The following is an 18,326-nucleotide window of genomic DNA, read 5'->3' as shown; positions in this document are numbered from 1 at the left end:
TTTTTTATTTAATTTGGACTTGGTTTTGCCTGGCCAGGCCTTTTTCCTTTCCAATTATTTTTTTTTTTTAGGAGATAAGAAACATTTTCTGGGCCGGTTAAAAATTTTTAATAATTTTCCTTAATAATTTGGAAACCAATTTCCGGAAAAAAAATTGGAATTACCTTTCGGGTTTTTTTTTTTTTTTTTTTTTTTTTTTTTTTTTTTTTCGTATATAGTATATTATAAAACTTGTAGAAATGCGACTTTACTTTCTGAAAATAGTGCATTGCTTTCTTATTTTTATATTTTTACTAAATAATCTGCGATAGCATAAAAAAACAATAAGTATAACTATATGTAAATTCTCAGGCAAACTAAAAAAAATTAGCCTTGCTTTGATATTGTCTATCATTCCAGCGGAATAAGTTTGTATATTTAAAATAAATAAATAAAGAGTGCTTTTCTATGAATACACAGGATACTATTGAGATGCAAGAAATAGTACGCGTATAGATATATCACAGCCAGTGATTAAATTACCAAAGCTGTCAATTTTAGCCTCATTAACCCAATAGCCAGTAGTATGGCATTAAGAACTAATTTTGCAATCACTTTCGTATGTAAAGTATTCCATACTGCTGTTCTGGGGGTAATTGACATGCATGAAAAATTATATAAATATATTAGATAATTGTATAATGAGTTGACATTTGCTTATTAAACTTATGAAATTTAAATTATATACAGACTATGTATATATTAACTAAAATTAATGTCATATAAAGTAATCCCAATATCACTATTGGGGAATATACATCGATTAATCAATGCTCGCATATGGACTTACGTTACTTACAACACGGCTGACTGTAGTCAGAATATGACATACTGTGTCATCAGAGATATTAAGTTTTTCCCTTTCTTACAGTACACATTGAAAAACCGATAACTTCTGTAAGCGTTTTATTCATAAAAAATTAAATAGTAAGAAATGTATATGCTATGTAATAATTCATAAAGTATTTTCTAAGGAAAACTTTTATGCAGATTAATACTCCGCCATTATGATTGATGCTTGGATACATAAACTTCTTTGTTTGTCAAATAAAAATATTTATACATAAAGATTTATGCTTTATAGATATATTATAAGCACCAACTGACATGCAATAAGCTTTGAAATAAATAAATATAATTACAAGTAATTAAATGAAAAAATTTTATGGTAGTAGATCTGAGTTTGTAAAGATGGATATCAAAACTTTGAGACGTTTGATAAATTCCTAAGTATTTTTTATTAGTTATTGAAAGACTTACATGTAAGAAATAATGTATGTACTGTATAAGTTGCTGAAAGCACATGAAGATTAGAAATTTTCCTACTACTAATCGGCACAGTCTTGTTATATCGTATAGTATTTTCAAATTTTTTCTATAACATACTGAAGTGCTGTAAAATCTTTTTTTTTGCATTTGTTTACTTTAACCAAGAAAAATACAATATTAATAAATACTGTTAAACATTGCGGGTCAATAGAACATTTTAATTTTTTTTTTTTTTTACTTACTCTGGAAAACCACAAGCTACTACAACGTACACAGATGTCATTTGATAAGTTTATAATCTTGTACTCCCGGTTACTAAGTAGTTAATCAAAAGCTGCTATCATGAAGGGAAAATATTCTGGTAACGTTTCTCTAATTATGCTTAGAGTAATCCCATATTGTTGGTTTTGTAGCTCAAACAGAGTTATTAGAGTAGGTTTTTATCGTTCATTTGAATAAAAAAGAGTTATCAGAATAGCTATCACATACGTCAAGCCAAGTTACAAGTATTAAAGCATAAAAAAGAGATTAGAATATTACTAATTATATGTCTATAGTATTAAATGCAATATTAGAATCAGAGAGAAAAACAACAAGAAAAAAGATCCGCTCATCTGCGTAATTATAACCAAGCTAGCCTATAGCGATATACCAATAGTATCTGATGTAAAGACAACAAAGTGATAAAGAATAAGCCTAAAGTCATTTAATAAAAGTTTTAATTTCTTTTTTTTTATACCTCCAGTCACCGGTCATTATGAATCTGATGATTTTATTATAACAACAAACAACTTTTATTAAATACTGGTTGTCTTAAAAAACCTGAGTTATTGCTTTCTATAATTTTTTTCATAAAAAAATAAGATGCTCTCTTTTTAAGCCTATTCAGGTTGATCTTTCTTCGAAAAGAATGATATATTACATTATGTATATGCTTGTGATGCCTCACACTTTTAACATACTGATCATCGTTTTTTTCAAGCTTTCACGAAAAATTAAATAACGCTATCAGTTTATGCGTATAAAAATCGATAATGACAGACAAGATTGGTATTTTATGCCTACTGTATTTCTTTGATTTATGATTTATCATTTCCTGAGTTAACTTTAAGGATTTTCAAGAAACAAACGCCTTAAAACTACTTTTGTTTAATTGTAATTAAGCCATCAATAAGGAGTGCAGTATGTATAAATGTGAAGTAACGCTCTATGGTATGCTTTTATCCTATGTAATTGAAGATAGGTTTCCTTTGGGAAAAAGGGACAAGAAGAATTATTCTAATAATTAAATAGAGATCTGTCTGATAAAATTTTAGGATTTTGAGACAATATTTTCAGAATGCTGCTCTAATCTATAGAATTTCATTTTGAAGAGGACAAAAATATGTATCAAAGAAACTTCTAAATTGAAAATTCGATCTTTCTTGAAATTTATTGGATCATAAATCACAATTGAATACCTTATAAACAATTCAAAGAATTTCTTGAAATCTATGGATGATCATGTAACGCAATGGGGAAACTTTAAGGAATGTTTGAAACTTGGATAGAATAAAATTTTCAGAATTTAGGTATGATCAATTTTTTCATTAAGAGAAGTCTATTTATAGTGTATCTTTAAAGTTTAAACGCGAATCATGCAAAGATAAAAAGGAAGTTTTTGTTGACATTCAACTTGTGATGTGTTATAACTAAAAAGTAAATTTCAGTAAATAGAGCTTTGTGAACTGCAAGATCCCATAAAAGACTTCATAAAACTAATGTGTAGGCTTAGTATGGACTACATAACGACATCTCTTATCCTTTTTCTTTGTATTTCTCTTGATATATACAGATATTTTATATTCATACTGCATGGCATTTCATTTTTGCTGCATTGAGACAGACAAGTATTTCCTTGTCCTTTTCATTTCCTTTTGTTAAAATAATACCCATGTTTGCTTTAAATTGGATTTTTGTCATCTGCTGTGAAAAAAGAAATGAAAAAAGCATACCAATTAACACTCATTTTGTGTACTTTTTTTTTTTTTTTTTTGAAATTTTGAACGAAATGAAGAAATAAATTACATAATGTGATTTCTCATTTTCAATTGCTCAATCTTGAGCACAAATTCCTTCTTCAGTATTCTGTAGCGTATCTCACTTTTTTGCTGTCATGCTTATTAGATTTAAATCGTTTTTTTAAAGTTCAACTTCTCTTGTTTTTAGCAAAGGATTATTGAGTTTTTTTTTTTTTCTTATTCTTCACTAACACCAAATAAGATTGCCTTCCTCTCCTTATTTCTCCCTTTCTACTTTACTAAAGGTCTCAGGGGATATTATTTAGACTCAAACCGCTTTTCTTCCTGCATGAAAATGGAGACCTCAAGTTTTAATTTATGGGTATTTTATCCAATTGTGACGTGTTGTACGTGTCACGTACACGTTACCCTTTGATTCAGAAGATTTCTTCTTTTTTTCTTTTTCATATACAATGAACCGAGACGAAGAATATGACTACCTTTTCAAAGGTATATATTTATAAAGAAGGAAATTAGACTAAACATTCATTATAATTGTAGTTGTTCTTATTGGAGATTCTGGTGTAGGAAAAACCAATCTATTAAGTCGTTTTACTCGTAATGAGTTTAACTTGGAATCCAAAAGTACTATTGGTGTTGAGTTTGCAACAAGAAGTATTCAGGTTGATCAAAAAATGATTAAAGCTCAAATTTGGGATACAGCTGGTCAAGAAAGATATCGTGCTATTACCAGTGCGTATGTGTTCAAATATATATATATATATTTCAGCTTATATCTTCTTTAATTCATTATATTTAGCTACTATCGTGGTGCAGTAGGCGCATTATTAGTATATGATATTTCAAAACATTCAACTTATGAAAGTGTTGAACGTTGGTTAAAAGAGCTACGCGACCACGCAGATTCTAATATTGTTATTATGCTTGTTGGAAATAAGAGTGATTTGAGACATTTAAGAGCTGTACCTACAGATGAAGCCAAACAATTTGCTTGTAATTAACTCTTTCAATCATACTTGTTTATTTAATTATATTCTATAGCTGATAATGGGTTATCATTTATTGAAACATCTGCTTTGGATGCTACTAATGTTGATCAATCTTTTCAACAAATATTAACAGGTATGCACAGACTATTTAAATAATAAGCATTTATTTATATTCTTTTATATAGAAATTTATCGTATTGTATCCAATAAAGCATTAGAATCATCTAATAATACAATCAAGCCCACCAGTGGACAAACTATTCTTGTATCCCAAACACCTGATGAACAGACTAAACAAGGTGGATGCTGTTAAGCAAGTTTATGAAAAAAAAAAAGTTAGTGTATAAAGTAACCCCTCCCCTTTCATTATTCTCATAAACACTTTTATGTATCCATCATTTATTAAATTGACTTCACAATTTTTTCAATTCTTCAAATTCAGCAAGAAAATTTAATCGAATTTAAAAAGATATATTTCTCATTTTCAGAATATGTAGACCCAATACATCAACAATATGAAATGTAACACCTAATAAAAATAAAAAAATAAAAAGTTGTGTATTATCACATACATATTCTGAATCTTTTTACGGCCATTTTATCTTGACTTGATCAAGCTTTTTAAAGAAACAATATTAAAATTGAGATGTTTTACGGAAGAAAATTATGTATGCTTTGTAAAGAAAACGTACATCACATCGTCCTTGATTAATCATAATGGCATATGTTTAGCCACATACATAAATAATATAATATGAATTAAGGATAAAAATCAAATCTTACTACTAAAAAGCTCATAAACTTTATTAAAATGGGTCACGTTATAAAATCAAAGCCCTCTTTTAAGCCAAGATAATAAACTGCATCCCTTAATTTCTTCAATTACAATGAAAGCCCTTTACGATGAAGGAGCAAACTATAGAAGAATGAATTAGTTTCATTTTTATAGAAAGCAAGGATTATTACTTACATAATTACTTGGGATAATACCTTCAGTACCATCCGATTTACGTGCTTGCCACCAATTGCCATTCCTATCTACAATTTCCAGAATTTCACCTTTACTAAAACTCAATTCATTTGGATCTTCTGGATTAGCTTGATCTATAAACTGATAAGTAAAAAGGAGAAGAAAAATATGCTTTCTTACATGCGTGTAATGCCTGTACTCTTTCACGATATTCTACTGTTGTTGGTGATGGAACTGCTGTTGCTTGTGCTGCTGCTGCTGCTGCTGCTGCTGCTGCTGTTGTTGTTGTTGTTGGTGGTGGTGATTGTTCTATAACTGGATCTGATAGTGTTGTTTTTTCTTCTCTTCCCATTTCATATTGTGGCTGATGTACACCCACTGCATTATTATTACTATAATGGCATGGACCATATTGACCCACAAAACTTTCAGAATCGCTGCCAAAAATCATGACCCAAATAAACTAAGCATAAATGAATATTTACATCAAAGGAAATAGAAAACTATTATAATTCTTACTTGTATAATAATCAATATGACATATCCAGAAGCATAAGCACTAGATCCTCCTCCGATAAGTCTTGATATTGGGACAATAGAATCCAATTGAAATGTTAATAATGATATACTTGCACCCAAGAAAGCTAATATCTGTATAATAGATGCATTAGGTAACCACTACGCTTTTTCTCCTTATTTGGGTACCATCATTCGATAATGTATAAATGTATGAGTTGTTAATATACAAGTGACTCCAATAATTAGTAATAATTCATATACAACAATCCACCAGGCTCCTCCACTCACTCTTGTTCTAAATACACATGCTCCAATAAAAGCAATAAGCCAAGCAATCTATAAACGTAAAAGCACATAAGCTATACAATTTAAACAAATCATACGATTCCTTACGTAAGAAAGCACAAGAGTTGATAATAAAAATATATTATCGAATAGGCTTGCCATTTACAAGTTGATTAATGAGAAGAAAAAGAAAAAGGAAAAAAGGAACAAGAATAACGTAAAATGGAGCAAGTTGAGCCAATGAATTCAAAATTTCATCTTCCGACACTATCGAGGCTTTTTTTCTTTAAGCAGAACAAAGGCTTTGCTTTTGACATGAAACAAATGCAAATATATTAAGTAAAAAAAAAAAATCTACACTTTTATGAAAGGATACCAGCCTGATCTCATCACACGGACAGTCCAAGCCAATAGGCCAGCAAAGATCATCAATACTCCACCAAAGATAATAGCATGATCATACCTTGGATTTCCACTTTTTTCATCAATCAAGACAGAACAAATCGGTGACCCAAACAACCCACCAAAGAACCAAGCAAAAAACAATAATCCATTGGCTGCCTCTATATCCTCCATACCTACCACTTGACCTAGCAAGGCAGGTACCATCGTAAGGTGTCCTCCACCAAAATATCCAAAGAGGGCAGCAAAGGCCCAAACGGTTGCTGCATTCTTGGCAGGCAACCAGACTGCAAGACACATGACACCTGTCATAGTTGTCACAAAGAAAGTCATATTGGCTCGTCCCACATAGTCACTGATCCACCCGCTGGATATTTTACCAACAATCATCACACCCGAAATAATAGCTGACATGTTTGTACCAATCCAAGGATTCAAGTGAAGATAATCTGCATATGCTATAGTACTTGTAAGTTAAAATTACTATTGTAGCACTGTTGATGTTGTACCTGGCAGAAAACTAGAGGGTACATTAAAGGCAAAATTACCAATAAATTGTACACAAAAGAGTAGAATGAATTGTTTATTACGAAACGGTGTCAGATCGAACACTTTGATGTTCTTCTCAGACATCTCATTCAAGGGCCTTACGGTACATGCAGCAATCGATAAGCAGACAAACGAGATGAATCCAACGATACGTAATGCCCACTGATGTCCTAATCTATCCATCGCAGCTTGTACAACGTTCGCTAACACAAGCCCACCAAATCCTGATCCAGAAATCGCGATACCCACACTCAGACCTCTCCGCTTCGAAAACCATTGCTGAGCTGCACTAATACAAGGAAACCAAACAAGAGATGCACCAATTCCTGAAAGTAATCCTTGTGTTAAATAAAGATGCCACATCTGTCTGGTAAATTAATAAGCGTTGGTTCTTCTTTATTTGCTTACTTGAGTGGCTATACTGGATAACATCATCGATAATGTACAAAGGACAAGGGCAGTGATCAGCATCCATTTATATCCAACTTTAACTATAAACCAGCCATAAAATGGGCCGATAATATTGGATAATGCTAACCAAAGTGATCCGATCCATGATAATGCTGTCATTTGATCTTTAAATACGTATTGATTGTAATAATTTAGAAATATGCCCCAAACATAATTGTACCCTTGTCTATTCTCTAATGATTAAAATACATATGTGCAATGAATACATCGTTTGTTATTTACGTGCAAAATAAACCCTAATCAAGCAAATAAGCATCATTGAATAAAATCTTTTTTTTTTCCTTACACAAAAGCAACCCAAAAGAACTAACCATGCTCTCCCACCATCAGGAGGATCCCTTGTTGATTTAATGGATTCCACATCATTCTTTCCTGCTTTATCGCTCAAAATAGACATCAGGAACCGAAAAAAGAAAAATGAAGGAAATTGTAGAAAAAATGAAAAAAAAATATTTTGCTTATATAATTTTCAAAAGTAATTTATATTCCCCGCTTTTTTATTTTTTTATTTGACAAACTGATTATCTTTATGTTTGATGTACTGCATAGCTTTCTTTTAAAGAGAAAGAGAGTAGATAATCAAGCAAGTCAAAAGATTTTTTGATATCAATCAATCATATTACATATACCGAATTAATTCCATTGGTCAAAATGATATACGCATGAAATTCTTTTTTTTCTCTTTTTTTTTTTTTTTTTTTTTTTTTTTTATTTAGTTTACAATTACACCAACATGGAAAATAGGGCTATTATAATCGAGTACTTGCTTCATTATTGTCACAAGGATTCAGCAAAGGCATTATTAAAAGAAATGAAAATGCTAGATAGTTGTTCAGATTCAATACAAAATAATGATAGTAAGATTAAAATGAAGTTTGTCCTGCTCATTATTAATCATCTACTAATAGTTCAACGCACTACAAATGGTTTATATTAAGATGTATATTCATAATTCATAATTAATTTCTTGTATAATAGATTCGTTTAAAGAGGATAACATTGACTGGAAACAAGTAGAAGCAAGAAAAGGTATGATGGGAGCAATAGCAACAACTCTATTATTAATAATACCTGATAACAGAAGTATATGAATTTATTAAAAAGGGAGATATTCAACAAGCATTTATCCTCATAAATCGTCATTTTCCATCCTTAACATCATCAACAAGCAATAAGGAAACAGATTTTATTATTTATAAGCTTTACTGTCAACAATTTATTGAAATACTAAGAACGTCAGGCGCGTTAGAAGCTATTGAGTTTGCACGATGTCATCTTAGACCTTATCGTGAAGTTTATAGTGAATATACAAATAGTATCTTGTGCTTAATAGCCTATACAGATTTAGAACATGAAAGAATAAAGCACATCATGAGCCAAGAACATAGAGATGACATAGCAGATCAAGTAAATCAGTTATTATTAGGTAACAATATGCACTATTCATACATAAGCGCATGTGCTCAATTATAACATAGAAGCCCAGGGTTTACCACAACAAACTACACTAGAGAAATTATGGAGACAATCTAAAGTAGTTGAGAATGAACTAAAAAATAGACAGCAAGGTCTATTAAAGAAAAAGGATAATAACAAGGATTGTCAATATAAATAACTCTGTGTTCAATAATAAACAAATTTATTATATATCATCTTTAGATTTCTTGAACAACGAGTGCTAATAATAACAAGGATGAGTTATTATGTATCATAAAGGCATAATGTATAATCTTACCAGGAGGAAGAGATTGTCTAAGCTTGTTGGCCTTGGACTTATCCTTGACAACAAGGGTGTAGAGGTAACGAGAACATCTGACCTTGAACTTGACATTATCAGCGTTCTTCTTGACGCGAGCAGACTTGGCATCCTTTCTACGGGCAATTTCAAGAAATTCCTTAATATCCTTAATTTGCTTAGGCTATACACACAAATACATTAATATTCGAGCACTTTTCAAATAATTAAAGTGAAAGAGAAAGAAAGACAGAGCAATCGCAGTGATGAGCTACTCTGTTGAAATTATGTAATGTTATTGCTGAATATAAAGTTATCCATATGTTGATAATTCACTCTTATTCATCCATCCATCCATCCATTCATTCATCAAACTAGTGATCCATATTGCTTCTTTCTTTCTCTTTCAATTCTTTGTTGCTATTTTACCATCTCTGTTATGTATAAAAAAAGGAAGAGAAGTAGGATAGAGTAGTCAGTTCATTTTGCTTTACTGTTCCAAACTGAGGGGAAATAATTAAAAGAGCGATCACTGTGGCTTTTAGGCCATTTAAGACTTCAATGTTAAGCTGAAGTCATTTTAACTTTGAGTTATAATAAAAGAAAAGTTTTCTTAAAAAGTACTGATAAATTTGTAGAGTAAAATAAGTCGAAAGATAAGTATCAGATCTTATGCTTTATTTTTTAAGTAGGAACAATGGTCTTGATCACCTTAGCCGGACTTCCAACAGCAAGGCTATAATCTGGAATATCCTTTGTAACAACAGACCCAGCACCAATCGTAACGCCTTTTCCAATCGTCACACCAGGACAGACCACGACGCATCCACCAATCCAACAGTCATCACCAATCGTGATTGCCTTGGGGATTTCCACTCCTTTTCTTCGTTCTGTGGGGTCCAAAGGGTGATTGACAGTATAGAGATGAACATTAGGACCGAAAAAGGCATTGTTTCCAATGGTAATTCTGGCAATATCTAAAAAGCAGCAGTCATAATTGATCTCGACATTGTTGCCTATAAAGATTTGATAGCCATAATCACATCGAAAGGTAGGGTTTATAAATGTCCCTTCACCAAAAGAACCAAAGATTTTGCGAGCTACCTTGAGACGCTCCACATCATCAGTGGACGTGTTGAATTCAATAAGTCGAAGCATGTTGGTGCGTCTATCTTGTACAAGCTCCTCATCACGAGGATTGTATACCTCGCCTCTAATCATCTTTTGCTTCTCAGTTATAGTCATTTTTTTATTTGGAAATTTGCTTGGATGAAAAGAAAAAGGAGTTGAATGGACCTATTTATATTAAACCAACTGGATCTTTTTTCCCTGTTAAATCAGACGACTAAACCTTTTTTTTTTCCTATCCAATCATTTTAAGTCTAGAGTAAGCAAGAGCCAAAGACACAATACCGTCAGTGCCATTTTTATCTTATTGCACGTAAAAGGTTACATTTCCCAAATTGTGATGTCTGAAATTTTTAGGTAAAAGAAATATGTCTAATAAGACCAATAGACTTTATCTTCTCAAATAGCCATTGTAGTCCTTTTTTTTCCTATCAAGCAATGAAATATTTTATTCATAGGAGCAATGAGTCATTAAATACGAGCTGTAGTTGGATTTATCTAAATTTAAATAGTGTTTACCAAGAACGTACAAAGTATGTATTGGAAAATTCTTTTGACCAAACCTTACTAAAATCGAAATTTGGGCTTAGCCAAACGACAAATTGGCAGTGGTGGCACTGTACTGCTTAACATTTATACTTTGTTTATGTTCTGTCACTCATCTATTGGTTATTTTATGTTTTCAATTGATTCATAAAACCCCGTTTCTAAAAAAAGATCTATTTTTACGTGAACACTACATTGCTAATTAGCTGGATGCGGTGGTTTACTCGAATAAAAGAGCTACACGTTTACAAATAGTTTGATTTCACAAAACAAATAGCAATTTTAACCAAGTATTTCATTTGACGTGTCCTTTTCGTAAACGTCTCACTTTATGTCAGCAACAATTAAATTCTCACGATTAACGTGTATGCTTCCTGTAAATAAATTACTGCGGATTGATGCTTGATATTGTTCTATAGAGCAAAATATACATCTTCTTCTTTTCTAAAAGTATACGGTTCCTCCTTTTTTTAACAGATATAAAACGAAATTACGTGCTATCTATTTCAGTCATCTACGCTCACTGTAATCACCGTACGAAAAGAATCGGTTGGATATGTGAAAGAACAAGAAGATAACGGGGGTGATAAAAATCTGGTATTCACCATGTGTTATTAATGCATTTTTGTTAGCCATCAAAAGCAAAGCCCAAAAATACCAAATGAACAGGATCAACTGCCATACATTGATCGATAGAATTTTTTTTGACGAGGTAGATCTAATAGCAGTAGCATCAAAAAAGCATTGGGCGAGTCATAGAGACCTCAAAACTGGTTGCTAAATGTCCATTGAACAGTAGACCATAAACTAAAATAGATTCTGTTGGGCGTTATAGCATGTATGGTAGTACGTTGAGACGAATAAAATCGGACTTCATCAAAATGAATGAATGTAACTCCCAATATTTGAATGCTGAGGCGAGAAGAGACAAAGACTGGAGCAGTTGCTAATACAACAGATATTTTGAAGGTGATTTGGATAAATTCATAGTGAGTGGGCGACTGATATCAGGAGTTCAAGAAGACAGTGTGCATAAAAAGAAAATCTCAGAAATTAGCAAGATCAGGAATCGGTCGAATGCAAAGGTGACAAGCTGCTAGCAATTAGAAAAAATGCTAAAGTATTGGTATTTCACGTACCAGAGGACTATAAGTGATAGGACACCTCAAGTTTAACCGTAAGAGATGTAAGATCAGTGTAAAGATGGGTACTATTAAAGCGTTATAATAGAATATGATCGACAGAAGACTACTTTTGCAAAAGGTATTGGAAGCTGACCAAATGCTAATCTTCTAAAGGAACATACTATGCTTCTCATTATTCTATGGGGCTTTGCTTTGTTTCAAACTTTAAATATTTCCATGGCTGCCAATGAAGCCGTCTCTTTTATTCACTTTGAAATGTTTTATGGATATATACTATCTATTTGTTTAAAATAAAACATGGAAAAGCTATTTGTAAACGAAGCCTTTGCCTAATCGTCAGCTAGAGTATGTCTGATATATGTCTCGAACTGCGATTATAGTTTCCTCCTTTAGCAAATGTTATTTTCGTTTAAAAAAAATTGAATTCTACTTATTTATAACGTATGATGTTTTTTTTTACATCTGCTCATTCAGACCAGGTCGATTACAAATGGAAGTAATAAGAAATAAAACATACTTTTTGAGATAAGGGTAAAAAAAATCAATGGAACAATGTGTGGAAGATGGTATTGTATTTAGTATCTCGAGAGCCAATTCACATAATACTAACATGTAGTAGCTTGGTACGAATATCTACATGATGATGAAGGCAATCCAGTTCAAATAGGATGAAACAAATGGTTGGACAATGGGATGATTCAAAGGGGACATATATGATTTGATCGAGAAATATTTGCAGATAAAATGCTTAAAAGGAAAGACAGAGGATCTTCAATAGTACTAGGCATTTGTAATTGGTTGTACATGTTGAGACGGTGGACCGCATGCTTTTTTGTAAGCATCTAAACCGGATAATTTGAACAAGGCTCGTAATAACCATCAGAAAACCATCCAAAGCGCCATATTACGCAATGGATATGCCCTGTTCTTGTCATTGGCAACCAAAGGGTTCAATCAATAAGAAAGCGGGATATTTTTTTGGTATTGTTATTTTAAAGGTTGGCTTGTAGTAAGTGAGTTAATTTGAGTTAAGTTTGCTTGTAAAGCTTGATTTAAGGTTGTGATTGCCTTGTAAGTTGTTGTTTTGTATGGAATTTAAGCAGATGCTTGAAAAGTAGTGACCACCAGATCTTATGTGTAAGATCAATACGATGTTTCTTGATAAAAGTTAAAGTAGAGTAAAAAGTTTAGGTAAACAGGGACTTTCTTGTTAAAGTTTGTTAATTATTGAGTAGAAATATATGATTTATTTAAACTGACTAACATTTTCTTTACAAAAAGATGGGATATATATATGAATATTTTCTTTTTTTCTTTTTAGCTTTTCTTATTTTTTTTGACTTTTTTCATTTTTCAACTTTTTTCAATTTTCGACTTTTTTCATATTTTGACTTCTTTCACTTTTGCTTCGTGTGACCTCTTTATTCACTACTATTGTCACAGTATGTTCAGGCACAATTACAAGAGTTAATTATTGGATAGAGTAAATGGTAAGAAGGAAAATCAAGTATGAATCATACTATCCATTCTTTCATTAATGGTAAACACTATAAATGACGCGTGATTTTTTCTTGAAGGTTCGTTTAACAAATGCAGTTTGAGTTACATCACTTTAATTAAAAAAAAAAGCTTAGGCTTGATTTGTTTTTTTATTGTTACTTCTTATAAAATGTACAACTTGAAGATTTGCATCCACACGGTCCACACACTGCATCAATCGATTCATCATTGGCACTACTTCCACTTCTTGCTCTAATCCGAGCCAAATTTTGGCCCACTGCAGCGATACAGAAAGATAGGCCTTTCTGAGTGTCTTGATGGCTCTAATACGAACTTTTTCATGGTATTGGTCCATCATAAGTCGATAAGGATAATAAGGTGCTTGCTGATACAATTTAAAATATTCGATTGGATTTTCTGATACAAAGATACAATGGATCAATGACTTGGCAAATTGTGTTTCTTTTGTATCTTTTTGCTCGAGTCCTGTCCATCTTTTCATAACTGTTTGCTTGTCTTCGATATAACAACAAAAATACAGTATATCTAATACAGTAAAAAAAGGTTTCTCTGATTCCTTTTTAAGCACATATAATTCGTCTATTAATCCTCTTAAGCTTTTAAATAACTCATCAAAATTTTGGGCTTTTAGACTTGCATTTACAGACCATTCATATACTATATACTGCATGTTAATAGGCTGTTATCTAGGACTACCAATCTCTATTGCCTTGTATTGCAAAATCATAATTTCCTCTGCTCCATTCAGAAGCATAGACACCTTCTCTCAGCTTTCTAAATTGACTCACAATAGGTTCCCAACTCTTTTTATCCTCAGAGTTTTCTAATCTCCATATCTAATAGAATAAGCCTCTTTGTTGCATAAAAAATATTCCTTATTACTGTATTCATTATATAATCCCATAGTTCTTGCTGCAACTCGACATCTCTTAAACTATTTGTACAAGTTAATTTTCATAGCTAATTAACAAGAGAAACTTACCTTTTGATATTGGCACTGTTGATATCAGTTCTACTTAGAGGTGGTAAAGATTGAACCTCATTTAGTTTTTTTGATTCTTGTTCCCAATCACGTTTTGACTTTTCGTTCTTTTTATTATGTTTTGTTTCGTCTTCCCATTCCCATAATCGAATCGTTAATGAATCTTTTAATTTTGACATGACGTACAAAAAAAAAAGATACAAAAAAGGAAGGCTAAAAGTCATTTTTTTAATAAGAACAGGTCTTTTTTTTTTGTTTAAAGAAAAGATTATTCTTTTTATGAAATAATGTAACATGCTATAGTAATTTATATTCGTATGATTATAGACGTGTGAATTTATATTTTGATTTGTACAATATTTTTTTTATTCTAAAGTGTGGTTTATACATTGTTTTAATAGCTTTTGCTGCATAATTATGATGAGGTTTTACTGCTTAGTTCATCTACCGCTAATTGACCAGATTCAACACCTAATGAAGCCAAAATAAATACAAATTTCATATTACGCACACCTTTGACTTACTTTTACTAAGAGGAGAAGCCTTTACTGGTTTCTTCTCTTTGGTCTTTTTTGTTTTCTGAGGTTTAATTACCGTAACAGGGACGGGAGATTTGTGTACAAGATAAGTAGAGATTGAACCCATAAATAGTCTACATAGCAATATTTAATCTCCACACACTCATTATTGTGTAATCATTTACCCTTTCATTGAGCCTCGACCCTTACTTCCGCAAACTACCATTGTTAACTGTAATTCCGAAATCTACCAGAAAAATGTTAATCAATATTTAATAAAGACATTATTTATTTACCAGCTTAGATAAGACATCCTTAACTCTTCCACAGATCGCGTAAGTTATCAAAGCAACATCAAATAATAGCATTTGATCCAATATCTTCTTTGCTTTTTCTGTTACTGCTTCAGATGCTTTTTGTAGCTACAAGTAATCTATGTTTAAAATTACACAAAAAATAAAAATTCTACTTTTACCTCTTTTGATAACGATAAACCCGCTTGTTTCACAGCTTCTGGATTATCATCTCTATTCACCACTGTCACCACATAAAGTTGATCTCCATCCCTCATCATCGTACCCATCGTCCACTCAATCGCATTAAAGCTTTCATCACTAAAATCACAAGCAACCAGATAAGAACGTTGTCTTCGCTTGGGTTTCAGTTGAGCAGCCAACTGACCCTCTGGTCCAGCTCCATAATGATTCTTCACCATGATTCGATCTGATTTTTTTGTGATACTCGGCTTATCTGCAAATACCAATAGATGACGCCTGATGTCCACGTCTTGACTTCGAAGTGATCTCACTCGGGTTAAATCAATTGGTGGTATGACTTCATCAAATGGAATATAACGATTAGATTCCGTAATCCGGTGAAGCTCTTCATCCATTTCTTCATCTTCATCTTCTTCGTCTCCTTCCTTGGTGATGTTAGGAACGAGCGCTGGTATTAAGTTTGGATCTTCTTTTTCAATAATCACCGCAGGTGGTATTTGCTTATCCTCTGGATCAATCACATTTAAATCTTTAAACTTCTTTTCTAGTTCATCAGAATGAAATGGTTCTTCGGTCGTCAGTGGATGATCATCCAGTGTCACAAATTGATTTTCACCCATTTTCTATAAAATATATAAAATAAAATAAAATAAAAAAAATGTGCAGAAAAAAAAAATTAAAAAATCATCCTTTTTTATACATAAAAACCGAGATCCAATAAAAATTTTTTTTCTTCTCTCTGTCTGCTGTTATGCACTCGTTTCCAAATAAAACCTAGCATTTTTTTTATAGCGCTAAAAAGATTACTATTTTTTTTTCTTCTTTATTTATAAAAGAGTAAGTCTAGATTTTAACTCTTGAATCATCTTTGTTTGTTCGATCGTTACACCTCCACCTTGTGTTTCGTCCTTTGATCTCATATCCTTGATACGCACTTGTCCTTTTTCTAATTCATCCTTACCAATAATAACTGCAAATGGAATCATTTCTTTATCGCAAACAGCAAATTGTTTATCCAACTTGGGCTTGTTTTTGAATAAATAAGATGCCTTGATACCAGCATCCCAGAGTTGCTTGGCAATTTGCATTCTTTCTTTTAATAAACCATCACCGACAGAGATAACATAGACTTCAGTCTCATTACTCTTGATCTCTTCGGCTTTTTGTTTGGCCATCAAGATGGAAAAGACACGCTCGACACCGATCGAGACACCCACACAAGGGATTTGTAAGTTGGGAACACCCTTCTTGTTCACACCAGAGAACATACCTACCAAATTGTCATAACGTCCACCAGCAGCAATGGAACCAACACCGACGGTGGATTCATCCAGTTCGTCAGAGTTTGTCTTCTTTTTAGGTTTAACACCATCAGCGAGTTCTGTAGAAAAAGAAAATGAGTATTAAAAAAAAGTAAAGATACGTCCATATACTTTACTGGGAGGAGCAGACTTTTCAGTAACAGCTTCATAAATAATACCAGTATAGTAGTCCAAACCTCTAGCCAAACTAAGATCAAATGACATTTTTTCAGTCACCTCAAAGACATCTAAATAATCAAACAAGAGTTCCATATCCTTAATACCAGCGGATGCACTGGCGTTCTTGGTCAAGACGTCATCCTTCTTGAGTATCTCCAATAAATCACGGCCTCCCTTCAACTTTACATATTCACCAATCTTGTCAGCACATTCAGGGGCCAAACCCTTTTCTTCTACCATTTCCTTCTTGACATCGGCCCAAGGAAGCTTATCAAGTTTATCGACAGCAGAAGAAATAGGACGAATCGAAGCTTCGGGAACACCACAGACTTCAAAGATACCATCCAAAATCTTACGGTGATTAATCTTGACAGTGAATTGACCGACATCTAAATCGGTCAAGACCTCACACAAGATGCGCAAAATTTCAGAATCAGGAATCATAGGATCATAAACACCAGCAATATCGAAATCCTAACCGAGACAGATCAATAACAGAAAAGACGTCGTACATCTTGTGCTTACACATTGATAGAACTCTCTCATACGTCCCTTGGTCATCGCAGGTTGATCACGACGATAGACCTTGGCAATGTGGTATCGTTTGAAGTTTTGGTACTCCTTACCGTTCATGGCCAAGAAGCGAGCAAAAGGCACAGTCAAGTCATAACGAAGTGAACATTCTTCACCTCCTTGATCGGCCAAGTCATAAATCAATTTACTGTCTTCACCGTACTTGCCTGCAAGAATTTCCTTCAATTCAAAGACGGGTGTATCGATCGTGACTGCACCGTGCTTTTTGAATACTTTGGTGATTGTATTAAAGACCTTTTCACGAATGGCCATGTCTTTATCGTTGTAATCTTTGGTTCCCTGTGATAGTGAATGATGTCAGTTTATTCTTTATGGGTGATAAAAGAACAAACCTTGGCGGTTTTTAATGTAAAACTGGTCTTGCTTGCTTTGCTGGCTTTTTTATCTGTGCCTTCTAAAACAGCTAATTCTTTTTTAAATTCAAGCAAAAGGGCCACTTGGGCATCAATAACAGACTTTTCAGCACCTTCTGATTTGAGTTGGCGTACTTTTTGTCCTTGGCTTTCAATGGCTTGTGTCAATTCAATTTTTTTATTCTCTGACATTTTTTTTTAATGAAGAAAAAGTAAAAGATAAAAAAAAGTTTTTGATGTCGTGACTTTTTTGTTCAATCGCCCCTCTTATTCGCTCATTGTGCCTGAATGGTGTGGCAGCCTTCAGAGATG

The 18,326-nt window shown here is 32.6% G+C and overlaps 9 protein-coding genes across 9 annotated transcripts; 2 read left to right on the top strand and 7 right to left on the bottom strand.

Moving 5' to 3' along the window:
- Positions 1–3,781: 3,781 nt before the first annotated feature.
- On the top strand, positions 3,782–4,631 carry RO3G_01792 (rab11 protein; the record flags this gene model as incomplete). Its single annotated transcript, XM_067656383.1, has 5 exons — positions 3,782–3,818; positions 3,870–4,065; positions 4,129–4,322; positions 4,371–4,451; positions 4,504–4,631. The coding sequence occupies 5 exons, from the start codon at positions 3,782–3,784 to the stop codon at positions 4,629–4,631; spliced, it is 636 nt and encodes a 211-aa protein (XP_067512484.1).
- Positions 4,632–5,216: 585 nt separating this feature from the next.
- RO3G_01791 (uncharacterized protein) lies at positions 5,217–5,739 on the bottom strand (the record flags this gene model as incomplete). The annotated part of the gene is made up of 3 exons (XM_067656382.1): positions 5,217–5,234; positions 5,289–5,422; positions 5,469–5,739. 3 exons carry the CDS (start codon positions 5,737–5,739, stop codon positions 5,217–5,219), a joined length of 423 nt encoding a protein of 140 aa, XP_067512483.1.
- A 707-nt stretch (positions 5,740–6,446) lies between these two features.
- On the bottom strand, positions 6,447–7,613 carry RO3G_01790 (uncharacterized protein; the record flags this gene model as incomplete). The annotated part of the gene is made up of 3 exons (XM_067656381.1): positions 6,447–6,952; positions 7,004–7,406; positions 7,452–7,613. The coding sequence occupies 3 exons, from the start codon at positions 7,611–7,613 to the stop codon at positions 6,447–6,449; spliced, it is 1,071 nt and encodes a 356-aa protein (XP_067512482.1).
- Positions 7,614–8,885: 1,272 nt separating this feature from the next.
- RO3G_01789 (uncharacterized protein) lies at positions 8,886–9,129 on the top strand (the record flags this gene model as incomplete). Its single annotated transcript, XM_067656380.1, has 2 exons — positions 8,886–8,921; positions 9,001–9,129. The coding sequence occupies 2 exons, from the start codon at positions 8,886–8,888 to the stop codon at positions 9,127–9,129; spliced, it is 165 nt and encodes a 54-aa protein (XP_067512481.1).
- A 40-nt stretch (positions 9,130–9,169) lies between these two features.
- Positions 9,170–9,681, bottom strand: RO3G_01788 (60S ribosomal protein L38; the record flags this gene model as incomplete). Its single annotated transcript, XM_067656379.1, has 3 exons — positions 9,170–9,192; positions 9,250–9,433; positions 9,679–9,681. 3 exons carry the CDS (start codon positions 9,679–9,681, stop codon positions 9,170–9,172), a joined length of 210 nt encoding a protein of 69 aa, XP_067512480.1.
- Positions 9,682–9,933: 252 nt separating this feature from the next.
- RO3G_01787 (uncharacterized protein) lies at positions 9,934–10,407 on the bottom strand (the record flags this gene model as incomplete). The annotated part of the gene is made up of 1 exon (XM_067656378.1): positions 9,934–10,407. The coding sequence occupies one exon, from the start codon at positions 10,405–10,407 to the stop codon at positions 9,934–9,936; it is 474 nt and encodes a 157-aa protein (XP_067512479.1).
- Positions 10,408–13,698: 3,291 nt separating this feature from the next.
- On the bottom strand, positions 13,699–14,070 carry RO3G_01786 (uncharacterized protein; the record flags this gene model as incomplete). The annotated part of the gene is made up of 1 exon (XM_067656377.1): positions 13,699–14,070. The coding sequence occupies one exon, from the start codon at positions 14,068–14,070 to the stop codon at positions 13,699–13,701; it is 372 nt and encodes a 123-aa protein (XP_067512478.1).
- Positions 14,071–14,986: 916 nt separating this feature from the next.
- RO3G_01785 (uncharacterized protein) lies at positions 14,987–16,206 on the bottom strand (the record flags this gene model as incomplete). The annotated part of the gene is made up of 5 exons (XM_067656376.1): positions 14,987–15,042; positions 15,096–15,223; positions 15,275–15,336; positions 15,386–15,511; positions 15,565–16,206. The coding sequence occupies 5 exons, from the start codon at positions 16,204–16,206 to the stop codon at positions 14,987–14,989; spliced, it is 1,014 nt and encodes a 337-aa protein (XP_067512477.1).
- A 207-nt stretch (positions 16,207–16,413) lies between these two features.
- Positions 16,414–18,206, bottom strand: RO3G_01784 (histidyl-tRNA synthetase; the record flags this gene model as incomplete). The annotated part of the gene is made up of 4 exons (XM_067656375.1): positions 16,414–16,967; positions 17,025–17,541; positions 17,593–17,940; positions 17,994–18,206. 4 exons carry the CDS (start codon positions 18,204–18,206, stop codon positions 16,414–16,416), a joined length of 1,632 nt encoding a protein of 543 aa, XP_067512476.1.
- Positions 18,207–18,326: the final 120 nt, after the last annotated feature.

The sequence above is a fragment of the Rhizopus delemar genome, genomic scaffold, assembly GCF_000149305.1.
Source record: "Rhizopus delemar RA 99-880 supercont3.1 genomic scaffold, whole genome shotgun sequence".
Lineage (NCBI taxonomy): Eukaryota > Fungi > Mucoromycota > Mucoromycetes > Mucorales > Rhizopodaceae > Rhizopus > Rhizopus delemar.
This window is presented reverse-complemented; position numbering and strand designations above follow the sequence as displayed.